We start from the raw sequence: 12801 nt of genomic DNA, 5'->3' as shown, positions 1-12801 counted from the left end.
GAGTAGAGTAGCCAGTCAGATTGCAGCACATAAAACACCATTAGATTTGCCATTACACTGAGAATCCAGGCCTCGAATAGCTTTTTTTTAAACATTCATTCAAGAAAAACGTCTTCTCTTCATTTTCCCAGTGATGTGTTTTTCGACTAATAATTCTCCTGGCGCAGTTAATATTAAATGCAGGCGACAAAAGAATTCAAGTGTTTGGGGATAATTAAAGGGACACTGCACACCAAGACCATGGACAACAAACGTCATCTCCATCAGCGGTTAAATTGAAAATGACCCTGAGAAATGTGATAGAGAAATTTAAACACAGAGAGCGAGGACAATATACTTGACGCAAAGACAAAACTTTGTTTGCCTTTCTGCACCAATGAACATGTTTTCGATTCGTTACAGAATTTTCGAAGCCATTGAAAAAAAGTAAATAAATACCTACTGTACGCTGTGAAAGTAACAACGACAAAATACTCTCAATTTTTCAAATCTTCTTTGAGAAGGCAAATGCTATGGTTTTGATCGTCTCTTTTAGTACATTTAGAATGACACTCAAAAAATGCGATGAAGAAATTTAAACATATCGGTTTCTAGTCCAAACATCATATGGTGAAATATTTAGACTCCCACCGATGGCTATTTTTATTTAATGTTATTCCTGCTGATAGAAATCGCGTAATTTCCGTGATGCTGGGAATGTTTTTAATGTTATGTAGACCTGAAAATGTCAAAGGAAGTTTCTAGATTTACTAAAATGAAATAGAAGTAATCAACAGGTGAACGAGACCTTTGTCGGAGGTTAGTTTAGCGATAAAAAAAAACGTCCGTAGTATTGTCCTCGTTGTATCACATTGTCAGCACTCTAGGGAATTGGTGGGAATAATTGCCGAGCATGTAATCAAACTGGAATGTTTACGAAACACAATTAAAACAATACGCATCTCTGCTAATAGGCATTAATTAAATCAACTGAAACAAATCTGCCATAAGCAACTAAGTAAAAGCATGTCCTTTTGGAAAGAGACACTCCATTTCATGAATTAAGATCGTGAATTATGACTTGTCATTCAAACAATTAGCTGGAATTTTTTTCTTCCTCTTCAACTCATTTAAAATTTAATAATCTGGCTTTTTATCATGGAAATTTAATTTTAGCTTTTCTTGATTAGGAGCATTGATGGTGTGGTAGGAAGCAGATTTGTTATTTTAAGCAGCCCACAGTTTTTCTTCATTGTTGATAAATAGTCCCAACTTTGAATAAGTGATATATAAGAAAGCAAAGTGACGGCTGTGTAAACCAATCTCTTATATATTCCTCTCAGTTTACTCATTAATAAAACGGAAAGATACTGGTCGAAAACATTCTATCAGAGTAATTATTATAAGGTACCACTTTTTGACTCCTGAGCTGTGCGAAGAAGGCAAATTATAACTTTTCAATTTAAGTTTTTTTAGGACTGGACCGGCAGAGTAGCAGCTGCTTGTAAACCGCGCTATGGTTCTCACCATTTGAGTTGAATTCTGGGATATCTTAAAAATTTGCCTGTGTGGCTAGGTTACTCAGTTATTTTCAATGTAGCAGCGTTCACAGCTGAACGTCTTAACAAATTTGAAAAACAGAAATGTTTCAAGGGTTAGGTTATTCCGTGGATTCTCAAACCGCATTAAGTTGTGAGTTTTTGCAGTCTCTTCTTCTTTTGATGGTGGAGCTTGAATGGCGAGTGACCCTTTCTTGCCTTAATCACTTCGTTCTACAGACAGAGCTTGAATAGCTGTGAGTTGAAAATTACGAGACTTTTATATATTAGTTAACCTCAAATCGTTTGTTAGACCGTAGATGAAGAGCATATTAGAAATTAAAGATAACATTCACCGGTCTGCAAATCATCGAAATGAAAAAGGCGTTACTTACTCTTAGCCGGTTCAGCTTTAATTGGCGACGGTCCTAGATATTCGGTGTTGTTCTAATGTGAAGTCAATTACGAGCAGTTTCAGTAATCGACTCTGGAATTTTAAGGCAATTTCTCTGATAGAAGTTTCCGTAGGGTTCGTAATTTTGAATTGCAGGACCATGAATGAAGCAGATTGATTGGTCAATTTTGTTGTTAACCCGCTTATGAATTAAGCTCCAAAATTTTAGTCTGGTTCAAGGTCATGACCTTTGAACTTCGTTGTGCCCATTCTGCAAGCGATGAGAGCCAAATATTTTCCCGTACGATCCGACCTGAGTAACTCAATTAGCATTTATCATTTGACCGTTGCTGTTCCTCTGTTTCATTTCGTATTTATATTTTCATAGGATCTTACGGCTTTTCCAGCCCTAATCGTGCCATCAGCTCTTTTTCGGCAATTTCTTAAAATAATGTTTCTCAATAAAACCGCCAGAGCGTTACCATACGGGTATGACTGTGTTCAGTTTCCTTCATCTCCTTTTGCCTACACAGTTATAATGAGGGGCAAACCGGGAATATATTCATTACAGCTCGTTTTATTTCCTTTGTGCTAGTTTTGCTTACTTCTGACCACCAGTTACTGAGGAAGAAGCAGTTAATGCTAGGCTTGCGGGAGGCTCTTACGCTTGAAATCCAAGGTTACAACAAAGTTGACTCAGAACGTGATCCTTAGAGTTTGTGGTTGGCGGGGGAGGGGGGGAGGTTTCCTTTAATATACACATGTTTTATGTAGTCGGTCCTTCGAAGTACGACTGGAACAAAAAGCTTGGCTCTTAACTGGGTACAAGACAGCTTGAACTGATGAGTGAATGATTGACATAGTTGTATGTTCTCGACATAACAGCTTAAGCTAAACTTCTTTTCACGTGCACTCCTACACTAGACAAAGCTTATCGTAGCGCTGGTCTCGATATATTTTTTTAAGGAAGATCTTGTCTCAAAATCCCAATTACCTTTGGTGCTATTTTTAATGAGTGCCCCGACCTGTATCGAACTATTAGCAAGCACGTGCACGGTCAACTTAAATCCGAAGTATAACCAAACAAAATAACAAACAAAAGATTAGGGTTAGAATCAGTAAAATCACAAGAATTTCACATCACAACACAGCAGCAGTCTAGGAACGTGCACGTAAGATAGTAAAGTTAACTCCAAGAACCCATCAATAGGAACAAAGTAAATACTAAATCTTGTTCCACGGGGTCCTTTTGTCCCAGTAGTAATCGTATGTCCTCATTCTTCATTTTCTATTCATGTCTCGCATGGCTAAGTTTTCTTTTAAATAAACTCCATTTCAAACACAAGAAATATTTCGCGTTAACCCACGAAAAAGTCGGTAATCCTAGCGTGCATACACATACCTGTCTGGAAAAGTTTCCATAATAAGATGATAGGGCAAGGTCATAAACACATTCTATTTAAGAAAAATTTGGCATGAACCACAAGAAGATTTTCATGTTTTCACGTACTGTCCTCGGTTCCTGCACATCAAAAGAGCTGCATAAACATAATAATAAATCAGTTGAAAATTTGTTGAAACAGTTCATCATTACCGATCTGTTTCAATCTTCTCCATCCTTAATCATTCCTGTTCATGTTTGTTTCATTCTGAACTCTTTTGTGTTTTCTATCTTAGCCAGCTCATACTTTTTTGTCCTCTTCAAGTTGGAGGTGAATTTGCTTGCCGCAACCGAGAGAAGCCTCAGCTGGAATAAATGATGACGTGACATCCCAGCTTAATCCCATTTTCCTACAAGCTCCTATTTTCCCCTTTTTCCGGTGAACATATCATTTTAAAAACTGTAACATAGCTACAGCTTTGTTGACGGGAAACGAAAAATTGTTGCATGAAGAGAGTTGGCCTTTGTGCATTCCTTCTACGTAAACGGAAGAGCAATTGTAGATACACCGCTACCTGTAGTCACAATTCCACTCTTGACGTAGAGAGATCCAATTTATGTTTAGAAAAGTGACTCTTTGGATAAGCCGTTGATAGAGGGTCACGCAGTGCCACTTCCGCGACAACAAGTAACTAACGTATCCAATGACACGGATTACAATCTCCTGATCGTTGCTGACCCTACGAGGTATGTTTGCTTAGATTAAGAATTTGAGAGAAGATCCTAATCGCGGTTAGCTCGATAGCAAGGCTGCCAGAAATGTTACATAGTATTAGAGTCAGCACAAAATATCCAGATTTGTTAACTGGATTATTTTTTCTTTAAGCAAAAGCCGGCTAACTTATTGGATAATAACATCATCGAGTCGCAGCCAACTAGACTCCGCTCTGACGTACATGACATGGTCTTTAATAACTTAAAAATGCTTTCTAGGTGATAGTGATCAACAATCCGGTAGACGGACCGCTGTCTTGGTTTTAAAAGAAAACAGATCTTTTAGAACAAATTAAATTCTGGAAGACAGCATCATGGAAAGTGAAGTTCCAGAAGAAGAAACTCCAAGAGCGACAATTTCAAAGAAGAAAACAAAAAGACGAGGGCGGCGCCTTACTGGTTTAAGCAAACAGAGGAGAATCGCCAATACGCGCGAAAGAAACCGAGTCCATGTCATAAACGAAGGGATAGATCGCTTGCGAGATCTCATTCCTCTCTTTCCGAACGAAAAAAAGCCTTCAAAAACCGATACTATTCGTTTAGCAGCATTGTACATATCGCATTTGACAGAGCTTCTGGAAATGGCGAATACAGAACACGAAGAGATGATTGGTAGAGAGAGTTTGGACGAAGATTTGTCAGTGACTTCACTTGAGTTTGACCCGTTCGGTGTAGAATCTGAAGGTAAGATAACAGTTTTGTAATTCATTTGTGGTAAACTTATGTACGCCTGCATTTTGATGAAACTATAAAAGTCTATTATCCAAGGGCGTAGTAAAACAAAAATCACAAACAACTTTTTAGAGCATTTCAAAATGTTGGTAGCGAGGAATGGTAGGAAGGAATTTGTTTAATTATGAGGGAAATACTACACCGCTGAACTATTTAAATATATCATAACAGTTCGTGAACTTTTAACGGCAACTTTACCTGTGTGAGATAAGCTTTTTTGATATGTAAGATAATTAGAAACTGAAGTTCATTTCTCTTTTTGTTTTGTGTCAGAATTGACAGTTTTCTTTTGGAAAGATGATGAATTAAGTGGCAGCGATGGTGGCGGTCTCTCGTCCGTATTTTAACATCAAAAGTCCAAAATCAGGCCAGAACAGCAACTGAAGAGCAATAAAATATTTCATGGGAGTAAATGTACCTCAAGTGCATGGAATGCAACTTTCATTTATCCGTGAGAAGTATTGTTGTTGTTGTCATGAAAACCACGTCACACTGCAGCCTTTTTTTGTCACCAAGATTGTTGACTTACTCTTCAGTGGGTGGCATCAAGAAATCTTTACCTCACGAGAATAGCCACCGTTCATCATAGCCATAAAATTTTGGTTTTCCAAGTTAGCCTACAATGCGATTAACTTATCGGATCTGAGTAGTTTGAGCTTTTTTTATATCAAACTATTGAGTGTTTTAAGACACGATAACCATCTTACTTAAACAAGAGGCGCCCTCTTGCGTCGGAATAAGCAAGCTAAGTAAACAGTGTAAAGTAAACTCACCTTTCCTAATTTAGCAAATATTACCTGTTTCACGATAAACCCGAGTCAAAAACGCCGAACTGTGCTCGCCACTGATCGGGCGCATAGTGGAAATAAAGCAGTCACGTGTTGTTTTAAGGTTTGCATCACTTCCGTGCTGGTGAAGAATGGACGGGTATCGTGCGCGGAGCAAGTAATAAAATCAGACTTGTGCAGACTTGTAAGCGTCTCGGTTTTTCGGTCAATTGCTGTATTTGAGGTAATTTCGGTAGGTATGTTGTCCAGGCTTTAGTTTATTTAATAAAGTCGGAATGCTTAGCGCATACAAGACAGCTGTGGCTTGCAACAGTTGACTATTACTTTATAGAAGGTTATAAGCCTATTTCGTTCAGACTGTTTGTAAAGGTTTGAGTAATAACTAACAATTATGCATGAAAATAGATTACGAAGCTCTTAATCTAATTTTGAAACATCACCTGACGTAGAAGCTTAGGGGAACCTTTCTCACTCTTTTTTTTTTTTTTTACCAGCTGGGATCAGCTTACAAACAAATAAATTCAGCAGGATTTTAAGTCTGCCTGTCAAATTTTACCTCTTATAATTGATATCATCCTGCTCGATAGGATTTAAAGTCGTTGCTAAGAAATGTCGTTCAAGGGGCTAAAAAAATATTAAGGTTATTTTGCATAATCAACTTACTCTTGTTATTGATACGGGATAAGAAAGCTCAAAGGCTTAACTGACGCCTCATGTCTCTATATTGGTTTTGTCTTACGCAAAACAAAAAGACACGCTTATTTTCACATTTTTCTCTTCCATGATATCTTCACTATTGCTTTTAAATTAAATCTCTGTAGTTAAGATCTTGATTCATACAGTCTGGATTTAGCATCATTGAGTGCTGTTCACTCGGATAGTACGTGTGCTTGAAATGCAAGCGTACTTCCGAAGATACTTTACAAAGATTAGGTAAAAAAAAAAGGAATCATTTGGTTATCAATAAATAGTTCCTAATCGAAACTGTGGTTCTAAAATACCATTGTGTCCTAAATCGTACTTGACATGAAATGCTTATGTTGTTGCACCATCGCCAACATCTTTTCCTGAATGTTACGAATTAGGTTTTGAGCGGCTGCTATCCTCCATGTTATCAGGAATTCGTTTATTACTTCGTTTCCTCCATTTGTCTTAGTTACCTCGGATACTTCACGTATTAAAGCATCAAACTAAAAATTAAGCGACACTTCATTCATTGCAGCATTTTTGTCAATTATCGCCGGTTTTTGTGTGGTTTTTTTTTTTAGTCAGGACTGTCCTATCTCGTCACGTCACGTTGAAAGATAACTTAGAGTGACCCAGTTTTCCAGGTCACTTCTGTTTGGCTAAATCCCGTGTTTAACCTATGAGGACATCTGTTCTCCTGGATCTTTTCAATCATCGTTTGTAAGTGCTCATTTAGCAGCAGTGTTGGGTACTTTTACACTGATAAGCTACATACAGACAGAGCTGTACTCAGGATTGCATGACAGTACGTTGGAAAATGTGCTAATGAGACTCATTTGTTCACACGTCTGTGATGTTTTGTTTAATTGAAAATAAGGTGGCACTTCACTTTACAGCACGTTGCACGATGATCCCGAAAGAGAGTCATAGAACGAACCGCCAATTACAACATTTCAGAAATTGAATGAGAAGGCAAATGAGAATGTAAACTTGCACGTTTTGGGTGCTATGAAGACAAATGTCCAAGTATTTTTTGCTCGCTTTATCTTTCATGTAATATCCACTGGGTTAAATAACATCATTTACGACCTTCGTAGAAGTTTTAAAATTGAACTCGGAGTCCTCAACTTTGGGCCTGTTTTAATTAAACGTCAACTGAAATATCTTCCCTTCCGTTATGTTATACTAATCATCAACAAACATGTGACCAAAATAAGTCGGACGCACGACAAAGAATAATGGCTCGTAAACAAAACTTTAATGAAATTGATCTTGAAACCAATAGAGGCTGATGGCGGTCTTGTTAGTTTTACATACTGTACGACTATCGGAAGCTCACTTATTGATTCAAAATTACTGAAATTATTCATGACCTTTTCTATAGACTGAACTGACTGAAAATAGGTCCTAAAATAACAAAATTAGTGGGGGGGGGGGGGTTGCTCTCATTTATACACCGTCTGTCAATTGCGGTTTTTCCTGTATGGGCACAAAAGCATCTCATAATTATAAAGATTGTCCTCTTTTGGCTGCTGATCCAAACTGATCCAAAGCAAGCAGCAGCTTTGCTCAGCTCACGCTTTTAAAACTTCTTCAACCACATGTATAGTTTCCGTCCTTTTTAAACATGACCACTGTTTTAGGTGACTCGTCAGGATCAAAAAAATTTAAATCAGACAGAAATCTAAATTTGATCAGGAGAAATCGATGTAAATTCTTGATTATGCAGTCACACATCAGCGTTTCCTCCAAAAAGGATCGATTGAACTTAAAACTTAAAACCACATTTATTTGAGTGAGGTTACAATCATTCCCGGAAGGATGAAGGTCCAAATTAAATGTATCATGAAACTGAAAGAGAAACACATGACTTAAAAGGAAAACCGTGAGACAAGTTATTTCTTTTCGAATGTTGAAGGTTTCTCGAGTTCATGCCGTATTGGACCACACCTAATGACCTGAACTTATTCAAACCCCTTTTGCCCAGCCGCCGTTGGACTTGCTTACCCAACAATTGTTATCTTCAGGCTTAAAATCAAATGCGGAGAAGCTTATCGACACATCAGAGCGTACGAAATAAACTGTTATGATAAGAGCTGAGGCAGCCTCTAGATGGTCCTATTTCGTTGAGAGAAAGCCAAAGAGGAAAAAAAATTGGCGTAGATAATGTACCGCAAAGTATGTTTGATCAACTTAACTTAAGAAGCAGAAAGGAAGAAGGGAGTAAAGAAAACTTAGTGAAAATGGGTAAATACGACACTGGACTTGCAAACTTACAATGTAGGTTGCTACTCCTTAGCAAAAAAATCCAGCCGAGGTAAGAAGGTAAAGTTTAAAAACCAAAATTGCCCAATTTGAACATCAAAAGTTACATGTCTAAGCTCTCGCTTTGCTAAGTAATAATGTGCAAAATAGATCTTTCAATAATGCCTCAATGTTATCAGTGTTTTTGTAGGCGTACACAAGGTAACCTTTAAGCGAAATCAAGCTATCTGGGAATCTGTTTTACGTAGTATTGGCTCCTCTTGTCTGAGTTCCCAGGTTACCTGTAATATCACAAACTCACCGATCTTAATTAAACACATCTCCCATAAAGGATCATTCAGATTAATGATGCAGGATATTGTTCATTTCCGAAAGATAAACTGAGATAAATCAAAACGTTGTGGCGAAAGCTGTTAGGTTCAAATTTAAAGCGTGTTACACGGAAAGATCAAACAAATGTTTTCATCGCACAAATGCTCACAAAATGTTCTACAGCTTGTTCGTGGCTGCAGAGCTTTTTTCCAAAACATGCAATGACTTTACTTTTATTGACTGAGTGCCAAAATGGCAACCTATGGAAACGATTTGAGTGCTCGTTTCAGTAAAGCCTACAAGCAAACCACCAACGGACTGTCTCCAAACTAGAACTGATCTTTCGGTATCAGCATAGTTTGATATGAAAATAATTTCCAAACGTATGCATGAATGAGAATTTACTAGGCCCTAGTATCATCAAGGCGGATGGGGATAAGTTTACTTCGGCTGAAGTAGACTAAAACCAACCCGCAAAATTTCAAGAGTGGAAATTTACGTGACGCATACAAATCCCTTTCATTTGTGTGATGTTTTTAAAGCAAATAAGTACGAAAAGAGAGCAAAAACAATAAACTTTGAAAGGTCAAAGAGTCATTTGCACGATGAGAGCGTTTGTTGTGAGCGGCTGTCGTGACGTCATGTCATATCAACCCACAAGTTTTTGAGGCTGGAGCTCATAGCAGCGATGACACACAGGTACGGTGAGCATGTAAATGATTCCAAACCTTAATACACTAAGCTAGAAATATTGACCTAACTAAAATCCACATTTGAAGTAAATAATAACCACAAACTTTAAGTGTTTTTCAATTATAGCATGAGGGAGTTCGGTCTTCTTTCGACGCAATGCACGAGTCACACATCATCAGTACATTATCATAATGGGACATATTCACGATTTACTTTAATCGAGAAAAAGGGCGTTATTTAATGTGAGAGTAGCTAAAGAAAATAAACAGTTAAAGGAAGTTTACGATGCTGTTGTGCGTGGGATGGACCAAAATGCGGTCGAAAGAATGTGCATTGAGCACGAAATACCCACACGTTATTCAGAAGTGCGATAGTAAGCCTTATCTTGTATAATATCATGTGTTTATGTTTCTGGACTTTATATAATCGTGTCAGATGAGTTCCGTTCTGATGTCTCCTTAAAATGGAAACCCAGCTGACAAGCCAAGCCCTGGAATGCTGCGATAAGTAACTCGTTCAACGATCTCCACGCCTTAGTTTAAACTCACATCAGTTACAAGCAGTTCAACCAAGCACAGCAGTCAGCCATGGAAACTACTATAGCGGCTAAACCTGACAATACTCAAGGAAAAAAGAAAACAAGGAGGCGAGGACCTCGTTTGACCGGAGTCAGTCGACAAAGACGAATGGCTAACGCACGTGAGAGGAGCCGCGTGCAAACCCTTAATGCACACATTGAGAGGTTGAGGGATCTAATTCCACTTTTTCCTGGGGAGAAGAAACCTTCCAAAACGGAGACCATCAGACTGGCAGCAGTATACATTTCATGTCTGACCGAGATTCTCGAGAACACACCTGAGGGTTTGGAAAGAATTAACCCAGACGAGCTACTTCCAAGCCTTCCAGGATTTGAAGATGGTTGGAGTCTCTCTGCAAATCTTCCACGATTCTGCTTTGACTCGTTCTCTGATAATGAAGGTACATATGCACCTTGAAGTTTTCACTCAATTATTTGTGACGGGGGCCGGGGATAAGTGTCATCAGCTCGAAAATCTGGGAGGTCTGATAGTTTTACAGTTCTCGTCCGTCATTTTCAAAAATCGTGACGGAGTGTAAATTGTTGTTGAACTTTTTTTCCAAATTTTCAATGCAAATATTTATGAATCCGTGAGTTCGGGAATTGAATGATGTGTACAAAGATAACAGTAGTCCGCTTTGAAACATGTTAACTAACAATAATTCGGTTTTCATTGTTAATGTAAACAATATGTATTATCATTTTTAACACTTCCTCTCTTAGTTGTCGCGGATTGGATCCGCTCTTGTTGACTTCCAATCAAACCTTAAACGGTCCCTCAAGCAAAAATCGAAAAAAAAATTGAACTTTCATTGAAATGTTGCTTGAAAGTGATCGCACATTAATTTGTTGATCTCTTATCACGAAAGGCTTATGGTGAAATCCTAAAAGCTGTATTTGTTTTGTTTTGTTTTTGGTTTATATGAATGCATCTTTTATTCTTATTTTTTTCAGACAACTTACTGGACCTCGACCTTGGTGAATACCTTTGGGAGGAATACGAGTAGCACTCCCTTGTGTGGGAGAGCACATAGGTTTCACAGCCATTCAACATGATCCACAGGACACTTTTATTTCAAATCTTTCATCCTTGTACGACAAACCACTTATCGGTAAAATTATCACCTATTTTATCAAGTATCTGGGACAATCTTTGGAATGTGTGAATAAGGCACACAATGACTCCAAGTGGTGATTCCTTATGTGGCCAGTTGGTGAAAAGAAGTTATGTCACGGTAGTTGAGCAATTTCCTACCACGCGTAACATCACGCGGATACCTCAACCCCAACTATGAGAAAAAAAATTGATTGACACTTAAATGAGATAGTAAAGCACCAATTAGATTACTATAAGCTAAAATGAAAAAAGGAATTTTAAGGATGGAGAAGATTAACTCGGATTGCATGCAATGAGTTCGTAAAATTGCTAGATCCTTTTTCCACAAACCGTGACTTAGCTTGTTTTCGTCTTACATTCGTTGAGCTTGGAGATGAAAAATTTAGGGTATCTTGTAATCCGAGCGACAAAAGAGTTACTGACTAAGTGTGCTCTTGATTCAGTTCAAACTTCCACTTGTTAAATTCGTTTCCAATCGCACAAAATAAATTATGAAGAATATATTGTTAAGTTGATGAGAGTCCAGGAATATATTTATCGCGGGACTTCCAAGGAACATTCGTAAGAACGATTTCTCAATCAACACTTGTGCAATTATGGGTATTGATAAGCTAATATCATTATATTTCAATAAGATATTCTATTAAAATCGTGTGGCTTTACGTTTGAAGCATGGTACTGCATCTATTTTGTGAAGTTTATGATTTATAATGTTTTAAAAAAATTACCCATTTACAGTTGGATCTAGGTTCGATTTCTTGATGTAAGCGGCAGGCATCGTAATGAACTTGAACTTTTTATCTTAGTAGTACTAACTGACCTCATCACGTTCCTGGCCGAGAGCCCAGTGGCGGCGAGGAGAACATTTCAATCCAGTATAGAATTTTGAGGTCGAGGATTACCTTACAAAGATTTGATGGAGATGCTTGCGTTCTATCCGTGACCAAAACCATCAACTGGCAACTCGTCAGGCCTTATCGGTACCCTCCACCTGCACCTGGAATAAAAAAGACTACTTTCGTTTCCTTGATGTAGGAAGAGATAAAACAAGAGATTTCATTTGTACCCGAACGAGTTTCCCCTTGAATAGTCGCTAAAGATATTACATGGGATCAATCTTTGAAACCCCTCGCACTTCTATAGTTAAACTCCTGCTATTTCTTCCTTTCTAAAAGCCCCCAGATCTTGCTCCTGGACGGAGTCTCATGATCAGTAATTTGTTTGGTCCTCGCTGACATGATGAGTTTGTATTGCGTTCGATCTTTGTTTGAAACGGCACTAACGACGGTTTGTGATGACAAAGATAACGGAGAAATGACTGCGAAAGCTGAACAAGAAATTCCTCTCACGATGGAATCTGTGACGAGCCTAGTATAACTAATCTAGGGGAAAATTTTCCTCCTTTTTTTTCGATCCAAGTGAGGTGGGAGGTGGATGGGAAGAAGGAAATAGATTATTCCCGAGTTTTCCCGAATAATGATTAATGATGTTCTTCCGTGACTTCCTTACAGTACATAAGCTGGACAAGGTTTCGTTTGGTCCAAGACATCAGTCTGAATTGTGA

At 38.1% G+C, this 12801-nt stretch overlaps 2 protein-coding genes across 2 annotated transcripts; both read left to right on the top strand.

The window, feature by feature from the left end:
* Positions 1-4128: 4128 nt before the first annotated feature.
* LOC131791697 (fer3-like protein) lies at positions 4129-6570 on the top strand. Its single transcript, XM_059109065.2, has 2 exons — positions 4129-4750; positions 5072-6570. Exons 1-2 carry the CDS (start codon positions 4381-4383, stop codon positions 5143-5145), a joined length of 444 nt encoding a protein of 147 aa, XP_058965048.1. The 5' UTR covers positions 4129-4380; the 3' UTR covers positions 5146-6570.
* Positions 6571-9531: 2961 nt separating this feature from the next.
* LOC131791715 (transcription factor ATOH1) lies at positions 9532-11899 on the top strand. The gene is made up of 3 exons (XM_059109089.2): positions 9532-9549; positions 9979-10521; positions 11075-11899. The coding sequence occupies exons 2-3, from the start codon at positions 10131-10133 to the stop codon at positions 11125-11127; spliced, it is 444 nt and encodes a 147-aa protein (XP_058965072.2). The 5' UTR covers positions 9532-9549; positions 9979-10130; the 3' UTR covers positions 11128-11899.
* The last annotated feature ends 902 nt before the right edge of the window (positions 11900-12801 follow it).

Source organism: Pocillopora verrucosa, chromosome 10 (genome assembly GCF_036669915.1).
Source record: "Pocillopora verrucosa isolate sample1 chromosome 10, ASM3666991v2, whole genome shotgun sequence".
NCBI classification, from domain to species: Eukaryota; Metazoa; Cnidaria; class Anthozoa; order Scleractinia; family Pocilloporidae; genus Pocillopora; species Pocillopora verrucosa.
Note: the sequence above shows the minus strand (reverse complement) of the source record. Positions and strands in the feature narration are given on the sequence as shown.